Source organism: Dryobates pubescens, chromosome 1 (genome assembly GCF_014839835.1).
Source record: "Dryobates pubescens isolate bDryPub1 chromosome 1, bDryPub1.pri, whole genome shotgun sequence".
Classification (NCBI taxonomy): Eukaryota; Metazoa; Chordata; class Aves; order Piciformes; family Picidae; genus Dryobates; species Dryobates pubescens.
In genome coordinates, this window is record NC_071612.1 from 49286292 (window position 1) to 49301635 (window position 15344).

At 36.2% G+C, this 15344-nt stretch overlaps 1 protein-coding gene across 1 annotated transcript in view; it reads right to left on the reverse strand.

Moving 5' to 3' along the window:
• Positions 1-15344, reverse strand: part of PDGFC (platelet derived growth factor C) — a 122690-nt gene that overhangs the window by 5776 nt on the left and 101570 nt on the right. Inside the window, exon 4 of the mRNA XM_054165562.1 lies at positions 3854-4061. Within this exon, the coding sequence (XP_054021537.1) occupies positions 3854-4061 (208 nt within the window). The remainder of the gene's footprint in view (positions 1-3853; positions 4062-15344) is intronic.

Sequence of the window (15344 nt, forward strand, 5' to 3'; positions counted from 1 at the left end):
GAAAACAGAGACTGAGCACTGATGATGCTTCCAGCAAGCCCATCAAACAGTGGGAGAGAAATACCTACATAGCATTGGGCTTCTCTGCTACTTCCTGCCTACTGGCAGCAATAGATGAATGCATCTATTTCCCAGTCTAGCTGTAATTATATCATAGAGAAAAGGGCAATAAGCAGCAAGTGTATCTTATCAGAAGATTTAAAAAAAATTTTGAACTGAACCCCTTAGACCTACAGGATTAAATTTTTAAAAGTTCTGTGGAAGAACATAGAGTTTACTAGCAACAGATAGCTTTCAGTATGCGTTGCTGTTACAACAGGCTTCAGGAGAGATGAAAAATGTCCTGTTTGGTTTCTATGCTTTACACTGTACTAAGGTATATGGCTATTATACCTCACAATGAACTCTTGCCCTACCTTATGTAATTCAATTTCATTAAAAAGTCTGTGGTAAATTTATCTAGTGCTTATTTAATCACTTCTTTGAAGTATGTGAATGAAGCTGTTATTTTTCCAAAGAGTATCTGTCTGTCCAAAATTTATTTTAACACACTGTGGGCATGAAGCTAGATGAGAGAATGTATATATTCCCTTAAAAGTGTTTACTTAACCACAATAAAAGGTTATGTGGATTTCCCAAGTGCACTGAGTTGCAGTACCTGTTATAATGTGAACATTTAAACACTCCTTCAACTTGGCTTCCACTCATGTATCATGTTTGACACAACAGTCAAAGTTCTTTTGTCTAGCACTAGCTCATGAGGAATGGAAGGCCCTGCAATAGCCCATGAATGCAAAACACTAAAATAAAAATAAGAGGAGAAGGATACAAAAGGAGAAAGAAATGTAGATGCAAGTGGGTGTATAGTAAAGTCTATTTCAATAGTGTTCCTTCACTGGCACATTCAACTGAAGTAATCCATGTTAACACCAGCCTGGAAATAAGTGTTCTGCAACAGGCAATCCAACTGTCTGGAAACTTCTGGGACATGTATGGAATACCATGGGGAATCCTCTTTCCAAAATATTTTTCCAGCTGGATGCTGCTTTCAAAGTCAACGAAACAAATTCTGGTTGTGGCACTTGTGTGTCTGCACAGATAGCAGTGCTATCATTTTCATTCCTAAGCACATTAGAAATATTTCTGGGAATGTAAATTTCTTAATGGCTCCTATAACAGGACAGGGCTCTTTAAAAAAGCACAAAGGAACTGAAAAATATATAATAATAATTTTTTAAAAAGCCACATAACTAGTCACACAGCTATATGGAAAAGGGTCTACTAAGGCCTATGGTTGGATTGTAGCGACTCTTAAGCAGACTTCAGAATATCAGGTAATGATTAGGTATAGATTTCTGTGAGAAGTGATGGAGTAATTTTTTTTACACAGGAAAAAATATTTTATATTTAAGCATGTTCAATATTACAAAAGAATTTAGGACTATATTTAGACATCAAAGCCTCTGAACGTAGTGTTTCTTCTTTCCTGGCTATAAGTTTTTGGAAGCATTTTATCCAGAGAAAACATCAGACACTGAAGTTCTCTGGAATTTAGGTTGTCTAAATATAGTCTTTTTCATATGAATTATTAAGTAGGACTAAAGGACAATAGTCTTCTCTATATAAAGTAACATACACTTTTAATTACATTTTCAGTTAATCTAGATGTAAACTGATGTTTGCCTATGAAAGCAGGACAGTAATTCAGCTTTTACACTGAAATACTACAAAAAGACAACTGATGTAACGATAGAATCAGAGAGTTTGAAAAACCCAAATGTTTCAGGGCATGCACTTCTCCCAAACATTTCTTTAAAAGGTTGTTAAATACAGCAAACATGTTACTAGAAGGAATTTTTTAAAAAAGTAAAAGAAAGAAAACCTAACCACTAACTAAAATATTTTGCTTTCCCTATCTATTGAATAGAGTGAACAGTTAATACTACGTCATCTCAAATGGACATATTTTCCACCTCAGACTATTACATTACACACTCAGTAATGCAGTCTCAGGGTGGTCTCGTATAAGATAAATGTGGCAATACTGTAATATATTTATTCAGTGGGAAAAAAAAAATAATCATCTATTCGAGACTCTAATTAGAAGTCTCTAAAAGATTTACTCACAGTTTCATTCTAAAGCACATCTTTCAAGGAGTTGTTTTTGTCTATACAGATGTTATCCAACACCTACATTTTAGTTTAAGTAGGGTTTCATGAATAACATTTTATTTTCTCCCACTTACTCCATGCTTATGGAATACATTTGGTAAATAATGGATCTCTTTAATTATCAATGTGTTAAATGAGTATATGAAAGGCACAGTACATCCCTGAAAGCTTTTAAAGAGATTTCCTCCTCTTTAACTCCTGATTGAATTGCTGTGTGCATAGCTGTAGCAATACAGGTAGGGTAGAAGGGTTGATTTTAGGCTCTGATCCAAAACTAGCTGTCAAAAAACTTTAATTTGAACTATGAAAGATTTTACTTCCTCCCTTTTCTTGCTGATCAGATGATAAACTGCTTTGTGTTTGTCAGAGGGGTTTATTCATTTATGCTCACATATTTTCATTTTCATGCTGCATGGTGAGCAATAAAGGAAGCCATTGCCTGCATGCTATCCATCCACAAGGAATCCATAAACATGAAACAGTGGGCAGCATTTGGATGATATGTGGTGGAAAATTCGTAAATGTCAAATGTAGATAGGAGAAAATTACTTGCTGAACAAGAAATAGCCCCACAAGTCTGAAATACATCATTTGCTTTACATCTGATTAAACTGACAATTGTATGATAAAACTGGACATGGACACAGGGATTTTGTGAAGTAATATGAAAGAAAAACGTTTCAGCAATTGCTCTCAGTTCATATGATGCAGAGACTGGAAGAGTTCTAGAGAACTGGCATAAGAAAGTAAGTCTAAGAAATTAGCCGACCCAAACAAAACATGGTTTTGCCTTCCTTAATAAAAGAAACCCAGAAAGTTAGATTATGTCATTCAGCCAAGATGCCCTTCTACTTTTTTGGGAATAAAGATCTCCAAGGTTCAGAAAACCACCCCATCCGCTTCTGGATTGTTTTCCTGTTGTTTGAGTTTTTTCCTTTTGTACTTTATCCTTCTAAATTCCTTTAACTTTTGAGTTTAGTTATTGTCCTTTACAGATAATACCCTAGTGAGGCCTCACCTGCAACACTGCATCCAATTCTGGGCTCCCCAGTTCAAGAGGGACAGGAATCTACTTGAGAGAGCGCAACAGAGGGCTACAAGGATGATTAAGGGACTGGAGCATGTGCCTTATGAGGAAAGGCTAAGAGACCTAGGACTTTTTTCAGGCTGGAGAAGACTGAGAGGGGAACTAATAAGTCATATAAATATATGAAGGCTGGGTGTCAGGAAGGAAGGGATAGCCTTTTCTCACTTGTGCTCTGTGATAGGACAAAGGGCAATGGATGTAAACTATGGCATAGGAAGTTCTGCCTCACCATGAGGAAGAATTTCTTTACTGTAAGGGTCACAGAGCACTGGAACAAGTTCCCCAAAGAGGTTGTGGAGTCTCCTTCTCTGGAGACTTTCAAGACCTGTCTAGATGCGTTCCTGTGCAACCTACAGTAGATTCTATGGTCCTGCTCTGGCAGGGGGGTTGGACTTGAAGATTTCCAGAGGTTCCTTCCAACCCCTAACATCTTGTGATCCTGTGAGTATGGCTAACAACAATGATCTCTGCTGTATTTCTAACATTCCTTTCTTCAAACAAAAATTCAAAGTGAAGAATGCTCTTAGTCACTGTTTCTTTGTTAAGCAAACATACCCATAGAAAGCTGCAAGGCCAGACAGAAGAGTAATTTACCTCTTGATTTCCTCCCATGTATGTATGCTTTTCCAAGAAGCTGCCACGTTGGCCTGTACAAATCTTCCAAATCCAGTTGCCACCGATCTGGTTCAAGGTACCGGATAAGTTCTTCCACAGTGCTGAACCCAGCAACAGCATTGTTTAATACGTCTAATGGCAAAGCTGATGGGGGTAGCAATGATGGGCTAGGTGCTTCTGTGTGGTGCTGCAATCAAAGCCAAGAGAAGAGTACCAGTCAGAGGGGTTAATGAATCTGCTTTGATGAAGTACTTTTATGAAGTTACGTAGCTGGAAAAGTTTGTAAGGGGTCAGCCTGTTTCCAGTGTACAGTTTAACTGATAAGAATAATGAAAAGAGTAAAAATAAAAATCTAGTAATTCTTTGGTAACAACTGTAAACAAATTTCCACTATACAGCTTTCCCACTTCTTACGTTCCTAGTCTTGGAAACAACATCCCATTATACCTGTCCTTCAAAGCCGCTCACTGAGTGACAGACAATCTTTTATAAATAGAACAAAGAGTGATATGAAAATATGGTCCCATTACAGGTAATTTCTGCAATGCTCTAGAAACCTGCAGAAACACACTTCATATCCTGCCTTTCCTCTGAAACTTAGCTGCAATCTTTGTCTTGTTGTTTTTCAATGTAAAATATGAACGTACCCTCATACAGAGATAGCTCTTATCTACGGACAGAAAAAAAGCACCCGTTGTGTTTCACACAGCACTAAGAATTCTGTTTCTGATTAAACAACAGTGAACAGGGTAACAACATCTAGCATTACTATAAGCATTTCCCTCTTAAGAAGAAAAAAAAAAAACCACACCAGTTTTCTGAAGGTATCAGTAGTATTTCAATGATGAAATTGTGTACTGCAAAACTGTACTGCATACTTTCCTGCAGCACAAACGTCACCGACTAACTCACTGGGTCATGGATTTTCAGTCACAAGCAATTCAAGCAAAGAGGGACTTCTGGTTTTGCTCACTCTAAAATTTGATTTTAAATTATGCATTGGTTTGTATTTTCAAAATAGAAAAAAAAAAAAATGCAGGAAGGGCAACCTACCAGGAAGCTGCTGCTGCACCACAAGTTTCTTCAGGCTTTTATCTAGGCAGACATTACTAAAGAAGTTATGTCCACAGTAGAGCATGGACAATTTAAGAAGGATGAATAAAGATTTCAAAAATAATGACAACTTAGTGGAATAGGAAGGACAAGAATTCTTGACCTTAAATGAGTAGTGGTACATGCATCATTGCTCTCAAGTGTAGTCCCTCTAAGACTTAGGGAAAATTTATTCACTGTAAGTACAGTCAGGTTTTGTGAAAGGCTGCCCACAGAGCCTGCAAGGTATCCATCACTGGAGGCATTCAGTATTGACTGGATAAATCCTGAGCAATCGTCTGACTTCAGAACTGACCTTACCTGTGCAGAAGGTTAAACTAGACCAGGACTGAGGTCATTTGCTCAATTTTCCTGTAACAAACCTACAATTCAATATTAACAATGAAGGACCAAATGTTCCTCCAGTAAGTAAACTAACATGCTTCTTGTTCCTTCCCTGTGCAGTGCCTGTTCATACTGCACAGTATTTATATATATATACATATATATATATTTATTTATTAACATGTATATTTACATTTAAAAATCCTTATGCCTCGTATCAAAATTGCACTCTCAGTATTCTATACTTGGCACACTATACATATTGCAACATTTGAATCTAAAATATTGGATGAATTGTATTGATTTGCCTTTTAAAAATAATCAAATTGTTGAGAAAGATAACAACTACGCAGAAAAAAAATTCTTTAATAAACTAATCCATACAACACTATGTGCTAAACAGCATTTTCCTAAAATACATATGCCTATAATAGCTGCATTTCATACCATCAATTACATTTTCCTTTCTGTGCTCTCAATTCTATTAAATAACCATTTTTGGCTTCAGCTAAATGTGTGGTTGAAGGAATAGCAAATGAATGTAACCACCAAAGCCTTCCTATTTTTTGCTTCAAGGATTTTTCTCTCTCCGTCATCAAGGAATGCAGTCACCAGAATGGTTGTGCTGCTTTTTAACTGTGAGCCTTGCAAAGATAACACAAAACATCTAGTGTGCTGGTATTAACTTCACCATATTTTTAATCTTGCTAATCTAGCAGTTTCCAACAGAGGGAGTGAAGTAGTTGTTTTCTATTTTGGATAACTGCGAATTTCAAAAAGTTGAAATATTTCTTTCCTTTTCTTCACTGCCCATACTAAAAATAAGAACACGTTGACCCATCTATTGAGTTATGATAATAAATCAACAGATTCTGGTCTATAATTTAAATATTTGCTCTTAACAAAACATACTACTCAGCAAGTTTCAAAATAGTGCTGTGACACTGCAATTCAGATGGCAAAAAAAAAAAAGGGGGGGAAAAAAAGGAATTTTTCTTCCTGTTCTTCTCCGTGATGATGTATTTGTAACAGCCATATTTTCTGGTTTGAAGACGTAAGGTTTTGCTAAGATGAAAAACAAATTAAGGATCAAATGGTAGAACTAGTACTTGAAGGGAAAGAAAAAAAATCTACTCTGTTTCCAGATGAAGAATTTATTTTGGTGTCTCACTTCTACAGGGAATTTTTGGTGCCAATGAATAGATGGATTCCAGATGAAAATCCATTGGTCTAGAATCTATTTCCACATTTACAACTGAAAACGTGCACGCTTACCAGTACACACATCGGAACTAACCCACCAATTTATGGCCTTCTGGATTCAGTAAGCCCGAGTTAAAATGTTATGAGAATACGGTGAATCACTGAGCTTAACAGTTACACAATTAAAGTTGTCATCACTTTCTAATCATTCTTACAGCAAAGCAAAACAAAGTAATTGAAACAGAAAATTGCACAACTTTGAACAGGAATATTTCAGAATAGAGTTGTTAAAATCTCCAGATTAAGAAAGTTTTTCCCTATGATTGCTTCATTTAGTCAATTTAAATGTACCAAAGAGTAATGTAACTGATATCACAAACCTATAAATGCTGTAATTTATTTATAAAACATTAACATTAATGAAACCTCAATTCAATAAATTGCTTAATATAAATGGTAATTTAAACTATACTGTGCTTCTACTTGCTAAAAACTACTAATTTTCTAATTTAAACTTTTTAGACAGAATGTCTAGGACAGCATAAATGGTAGTCCTTTAACTAAAATAGTATCCTGGAATTTTATAGAATTCAGAATTTCACACAGCTTTCTTGAGGTGTTTGGTTTTTTTTGGTGTTCTGCAGGCAATGCTTACACCTGCAGTAACAGAAGAAATTACTTACTGCAAGAATCTAAAGCTCAGGTTCATTGACGGTACAAGTTTTAGAACAAAACAGATATAAAACTTCAGGATAACTCTGAAAGGCAGCATCACATTTACAAATTCAAAATAATGAAATTACTTCTATTAATTACTTCTATTATAATTCATTACTTCTATTATAACTCCTCCCAATTAAATAATCTCTAGAATTTAATCTACGTGTCTCTTGCCGTTACTTCTCTGACCCTTCCATGCAAGATACTCTCTATATAGTGCTACCTATTCAGTAGGTCTCAAAGATGTAATTTCAATGCAGAACTGTGGTGTGGAAGACTCACAAGGGGAACCACCAATAAGCTCTACCTGGTTTACTGCACAATAATATTGATGGAGACAATTAAAACAATCTTACAATGAAGCAGCTGTCTGTCATCACAGACATCATACTCCACAGAATGATATGATACGATACAATACAATGTCTCCCCTATCAGGTCAGCTATCACTTAATCAACCTCTAATATAACAGATATATCTTTATGACAGGAGAGAGAACCCAAGACAGCAGAGAGTTGCTTAGGTATAGTAGCTATCCAAAATAACTTTCCTGATGGAGAACACTTACTGGGAAGTGATGTTCTCCAAGGTTTTCCACAATAAATACTAATTCCCAGTAAATACTTCTGTCACAGCAACACATTCTCGATTAAGACCACTGGTTTAGGCTTCAGACTATTTTTTTTCCCCCTCAGCATGCACAGCTGCTGTCAAGACAGATCTGAAAAATATATCAACAAGTTCTGTATTTTAATGTGATTCCTCTAGTAAACAAAACACTATAGTTTTTGGGTTTGTGCCCAGGAAACAATTTCAATTTAGTTTTAAAAAGCATAAACATGTTTAAAACCAAGATAGACCCAAACAGTTGCATCTTTACTGACAGTAAAAATGATTTAGGATGAAGACCAGAGCAGAAAACATAGGGCTTCTGCTGCCCTGTAGAACAGCCAAGAATGACAATTAGTGTTGGATCAAATAGAATTTTCACTAGGTCTGTTTATATTGTATTTCTTTATGTGTACTTCACTCTTTCAAAACAAATGCCTTCTAGAAATCCCCTAAGGTGTTTACAAGCATAAAAGGCAAATAGACCAAATTAAGTCAACAGATCAAGTTATGGGCTTGGTAAAAAAAGGAAAGTATAAAGCCTAACTTCACAAAACTATCCAGCCCTGGACAGTATACATAACAACACTACCACAGCAGAAATTTAGTACGCAAAATGCATTTTACAGTGCTCACAAAGTTATTTTTACAAGGAATCACAGCTACTCCACCCAGCCTATTTCACAAAGAGAAAAAGGGAAGACACACCTTACACCTAGGTGACCTGAACAAAAAACTGCAGCAAGTGATTAGTGATTTTGAAATTAGCTAGGTGAAGCTCAGTGCTAACGTGTGGCTTAGAATGTAGTCTAATTCGAAGACCTATGACTATTCTCTTGTTCTGACACATTTCCTGTGTGATCCTGCACATGGTATTTTGGCCATAGCTCCATGGCATAAAACATCTGGCAGCAGCATCTCCTTGCTACACCAGCATGACTGCATTTGTGGCTGCATCATAAACAAGAAGCAATCTTTCTGAAGAGAGTATTTCTATTTTCCTTTTTTTTCCCTTTAACTGCATTCTTACTCACAGTGCAGAGCTCCAACAGCTAAGCCATCACAACAGAGAGCACAGAAGCTGCTAACCAAACATATTTAGATTTACTCTGGTGCCTGGAGCTTCCTAGCATGCAGATTTGTAACACAGCCTTATGAAATATGTAAAATGATCATAAAGGCAAGTCCTTGATCTTACAAGTCCTGTTAGAGAGTTAATACATTAAACACTTATTAAATGCTCATTCTTGGTTTATCTGAAGAATCCAGAAGCATTTTAGACAGATAAATGGTAAAATTTCTGAGACTGGATGCTGTAGCCTTTCCCATTCTGCCACTATCTATCTGCCCTTTCCTTACGCTGAGCCCACTCCAAGGTTGAACTATTCACAATAAAACAGCACTGATCTACAACCCACACAAGATCAGGTGCTAAGCACCATTACTATCCAAGTAAAGCCTTCTTTTTGTTCCTGTCTCACTGAATAGGATTGTCAAGATACTGACATTACTTTCCTCAAGTTAAAGGAGAGGCTAGAAGCTATTTTGTCAGCTTGTTGCAGCCAGGAGTGAGGAACTTCAGGTTTAATGCAATCACCGAGTTAAGACTGGAACAATAAAAACAAATGAGTCAAATACTTGGCACAACAGAACACTCAGAAGTAGTGAGTAACATGTCTAAGATTCCATCCCCACAAAAGAAAACCCCATTTTTTTTCATTTACTGTCTTCAAGAAAACATTATTAAGCAGTTTCTGAGTGAAAAATCTATTTGTCATTTGGAGGAACTATTAAACATCAGTATGGTTTAATCAGACTAGAAGGGACTCTATAACAAAGAAAACCTCCCATCTTCAAAAAAAGTCAGGTAAGATCAGTACTTTGAAAGAAAAACATATTTATTCTAAAAATTATTATTATACTGGAACACTCCAAGTCTTGCTTCAATTTTGAGATGCACTCTTGAAATTAACCGTACATGCACATTCTTGTAACACAATAAAGCAAGCCTCTTTTCTTCCTATATAATCACAAGTAACCCTCTTATTAGCATCATTAGAAGCTATGAGGGAAGGCAGATATCCAACTCTTTCCAAGTTTGCCTTAAGGACATAGAAAGTTCTTGGCATAGTAACAGCACTTTCTTTACTCCCCTAAGTACATGCAGTAGTAACTGTGAAAAGCCTATAGAGATCCTGACCTACCTGAAAAAGCACAAACTCTGACTTGCTCTTGTTTATGCACCACAAAAAAAAAAGCTAATCCATTTGTGAAAATCTATCACTTGTAAAAACATCTTTGTGCAACATTAACCTGCATCACAGATATGGAAAAGTTCAAGTAGCAATGTAAAAGCAAGTGGAGATGATCTGTAGATTGCCTGTATGCAATCACCTAAGAAGAGAAATCAAGTTGCAGGATTCTCTTCTTGTGCTTCTAGTGAAGGCACAGGAAAAAGGAGCAAAAGCAGATAATGAATTTAGATTGCCAAAGATGGGGAATAACACAAGGGTGCTTACTCACATGTGACAAAGATGGAAGCCAGAAAGGCCGGTGCTACTCCCATCCACTGTGCAACTTATTTAGCAGAAGTGACTGGTCACAGCAGCAAGGATGGTTACATGAGAGACACAGCAGCTCCAGGGCTGCTAAATAGGAAAGTCTGATAAATTAATCTCCGGTGGCACTGAAGTATATACACATCTCTCATTCAGCTATCCTCACTTCAGGGACATAACTTCTGCAGGACAAATGACATACTGACAGGGGTACCACTCCTTCTCAATTTAATCAGCTTGACATCCACAATGTGGGGTGGCAGCCCCCATCTTCCCTTGATGGGCCTTCAGTCAGTTCTCTGACTTTCAAAGGCTCCCTACATTTTTTGTTCTTATATTGTGCTCCAGCTGTTAACCAATGGTTTGTCTAGTCTCTCTTCATATGCATGCATGACTTTCCTTCTATCTCATGAGGGCCTTATTTTCTGTGTATCAAGGCACTTGAACTAAATTGCATTTTTAAGCCAGAGGTGGCTTTCTAAACTCTATGTCTGTATTTTTTTGTAATGGCTCTTAGAGGATTGCTTTCCAAACTGTGCATCATTTCTACTTCCCTTTCCATAACTGCCAAGACTAGACAGGTTCCAAGAGAACAGCATCTTTCTGTCTTTGCCTGCCACAGGTATGAATGAAAGAATAAAGGTGTGTAAAAGTAGCGTTAGGAGGAGTCTGACATTTCATTTGGTTAAAGTTTTGAGATTCAAAGTTTTTAGTATTCCCTCGGAGCTTCTGCACAGTTCACAGAGAAGGCCTGGAATTACAATTGTGCTGGAAACAACTGGGAGATGCTCTAAAATCACCAACATGTAAATTGCACAGGATGCTACCAATCATCAGCTTTCTTATGGCAAACTGCAGCTTTTTGCCTGAAGCCTGTGCACCATGCTTTGAAAGAAGCAGCGTAAGTGTGAGAGCCACTTTTGTGGAAAAAAAGATGACACATATCTAGAGCAAGTTCATAAAATCTGAGAGGATGGCATCAACAGCAATAATCTCTGGAAGCCATAAAAATACTTCTGTGCTTGCATAAGTTTTCATCATATATATCTATAATCATGAATGTGTACATTTGTATGTATGTGTTTACCTATGTATAAAAATACATTTTGGTTTTTTTCCCATATCTTATGTATCAGTAAAGATCCAAAAGAATTCACTTGTGGAAAAGAGAAGAAAATAAATGTTTGCAGTATTTTGTAGTAGAGAAAACCATACTGACAATATACTTTGTGATGATAGCTGTAGTGTTTTCTGTTCCTACATACACACAGAGAACTACCTGTCTTGGATGCAGTTACATTCCCTCCCTTGTCTCTCCTCTAGTGAAAGTATTTGTGAAACCAGTAATGCTTGTATTATTTTGGTCAAGAATTTTTCATTCACTGATATATTCTTTCAGTTAATTAATGAGAGATGAGATACAAGCAATTTCGCTTGAAAGATATATTGCCAGCACCTCTCGCAGTTGCAGAGGTCTCAAACCATGAAGCATGCAGTCCCTGCAATGCCCAGAATCCACGAAAGCTTGTAGGTTCGGCCTGCCAGTTGCAGGAGAAGTCAAGTTTTGATGCCTGCCTTTCTTTACCATGGGTTTTAACAATATTTGCTTACATTAAGAATTTGTGGCAGTAGTACTGAATGCTAAGACTCTATACAAAATTCTTTAAGAAATGCAAGACCTCTCATGACTCAGACATGTCTCAACTCGGTAGTCAAACAGCCTTAATCTGAAACCATGACCTGATGTGCTGTGTTGAACAAGGAACATTTAAAAGCTAGCAAACCAAGTTATGGTATAGACTATCTCCATGACAAGAAGTTTAAAAGTGCCAGTTTCATTTAGGGCCCCTTCCTCAAATAATTTGTCTTTTTTGCTCTTTTAAGATCACTGCAAACTAATTTTAGGTACATAACCCCTGAGTTTTGGTTTCCATCATAAAGTTTACTTGTGGCAGAGTAATAGCTAAACCATAACTAATTCCAAACCCTCAACTTCTAGTGAGCACTGTCTTCTTGTTTATACATCTCTTTCTTCATAATGAGACTTTAAACAAAATTTACAGTGAGCTCTCCCCACTCCACAAGTATATATATATGTCATAAGAAAAAGTAAGTCTACCTTTTGTATCCTAGTAACAACTCCAAAATATTTTGATTTCTGAACTTCAGAGTAACTTGCCTTATAACATTCTCAAACCAAACATATGCAATACATTTATATACTGTGCAAAGATGTGTAAGTTAAATAATAGAGATATATATAAATATTACATACCCTATCCAACACATAACTCTATTGAATGAATCTGATTACTTGTTCTTTATATATAGTACAGTAGCATTGCAATTCATATATTTTTGCCCCCTAAATGACATTTTCTAGAGCCTCTTATTTTGATCAACGTTGTGTTACATTTGAATTACTTTCTAGATGAAAGATTTTATAAAGAATTGTATCTTGAATACTGAGAGCAGGAAAGAGAATCTCTTCTCAGTATTTTTAATGAGATCCTAATACATGTTTTTTACAGTTCAAATCAAAGTTGTATTTAGTGTACAGACCCCTGGCTCCAAGATTTACCTGAAGATTAGCAGAAAGAGAGGAAAAAAAAGAATCTCACAACCACAGATTAACACCATTCACTGAAACTCTGATACCATGCAAAAAACCTCTGTTGTAGGCTAAAATGCAGAATAAAAGAGGAATATGACTGTAATTCACCAAGCAACAATGTGAGAGTCTCAATGCTCAGTGACACGAGTCAATGCAAAGAGATTGCCAGTGTCATACTGCAGTGGGTATACAGATACAGTCCAAGGAATGGTTGCTCAGATCTAATTGCAAATGAGTTGATTGTGACTGTTAATCGCTGCACTTACATCTTGCATCTGTCACAGTTATGACTTACAGAAGGATTTTTATTTTGTTCCGTACACACAGCTCTAGTTCTTACTAGAGTAATGGTAGTTTAAAAGGAATAAACAATAAACCTAAGTGCAGCTGTTCTGAACAGAAAGTAGTTTTTTACTTTCTTCTATGATCAGGGATGCAGTCAGCCATAATTAAAGAACATCATGTGTGCAGAGCTTTTATTTTGTTTGTTTGCTTAATTACTCATTTTACTCAAAACACACAAATACTTATAAAAAGCTCAACCAAATTAAACAACAGCCAGTGTTTGGAGTCAGAGAATGGACTGCTCTAAGTTCCCTTTTGGTATCAGAAATGGGTAGCTGTTGTTCGCAAAATATTTATCCTAGTAGGTTCACAGGAGGTTCACCAAACAATAAACACTGGGAATGACTGTTTATTAAACTAAAAAGTGCATTTGGCAAAATGACTTCTTCAGTACATGCTATTTTAATTTGATCGTTCGGAATACATGTGAAATTGCATTCCACAACAGGTTTCTGTTCATTTCCTATCACAATAAAAGGAACACACCCAACATTCCTGTACAGCAGACACTGCAAATCAGAGCTTGTCCTGCCTTGAAGGTATAAAGTCCTTGAACAAAACATCAATTTACAGGGAAGCAACCTCACCTTTTCCTTATGTATCTGTTCTTAATGTCACTAAAGTTGTTAGATTTATCACATTTTAGACTTTCTGGGGAAAAAAAGTACTATTTACTTGTAATATTTAAATTTGCTTTATTTGTAGCATACATGCCACAACCCATAAAGCGTGGTAGAGACTATGGCTACATTGCCCACATAAAGATCCTCACACCATTTGAACCAGTCAGATTTATAATTTGTGAGCTAGTTTTTGCAGCCATATACTGCTAACAATAATGGTGTCCTGTCAGACTCTTAACATTCAGTTGTATCACTTCTACCTGTGTATTTTCCGCTATCTGTAGCTCTTAATTCTTATCTTGCCTCATTATTTGTTTCATATATAGTATGCACAGAAGTAGAGTGTATGTGATAAAACAACAACTAAAAGGCAAAATTAATTGGGAAAGAATGCTTAGTAAGAGAAACTTCAGAAAAACAAATAAAACCTCGTCAGTTAAGGAGCAAAACATGAGAAATAGACAAGCAAAATCCTAAGCATAGAAGTGTATTCAGAAGAAGTATACTCAGAAGCATGAAGAGTGTTACAGGAGACCAGACAGGAGACAAGGCAAATCTTATTCAGTTATATTCAGAACTCAATGATAAAGCCAGACTACTGAGCTGACAGAGAGGTCTTAGCTGAAATACAGTGATCAGATTTATCTCCAGCACGTGTAAGGTACAGGCAGAGAGAAAGAGAACACTCAGGGGAGAGAGCAATAAGAAAAAGAAACCATGAACTATGATAAAAGATTGAGTGATACTAGTTTCTTTAATTTTCACAAGACTAGGCTGACAAGAGATGAAATAACAAAAATCTAAGTGAGCATCACATGATCAGCTCTTACCTAGCCCATCAATCACAGGAAAGATCTATGTCATATATCAGAGTAAGATTTCATACTATGTCAAGCAGTGCAACAAATGATCACAGAAATATCTGAAATCTTCATCCCTGAATATCAGGAACATTACAAATATCTTGCAAGAACAAGTTTGCATTTCTCTGATTGCATCTATCTGGTAACCTTCTTATTTCTTTAAAAAATACAATTTAAATGCTTAATTCTTGAAAGAAAATAGGTCTAAATTGTTTTAAAACCTTTGCTACTGATCAGCTATGCCTTAAGTATACATTATCAGACTCTAATAATTAAACTTTTTTCTGCAGTGAATATTTCTCCATTTCTACATTTTAACCCTTTAGATTTATTTTATTAATAGTGAAATAAAATTCAATAACTGCATACCTGTACACTTAAATATATTATTAGTAGAAAAATGCCTTTTTGTCTTTTTATTGCATGCCAATGCACAAGCCCTTAACTCACATGAGAATTCATGAAATTACTCCAATTCTGGACTTGAATTTAGCTGC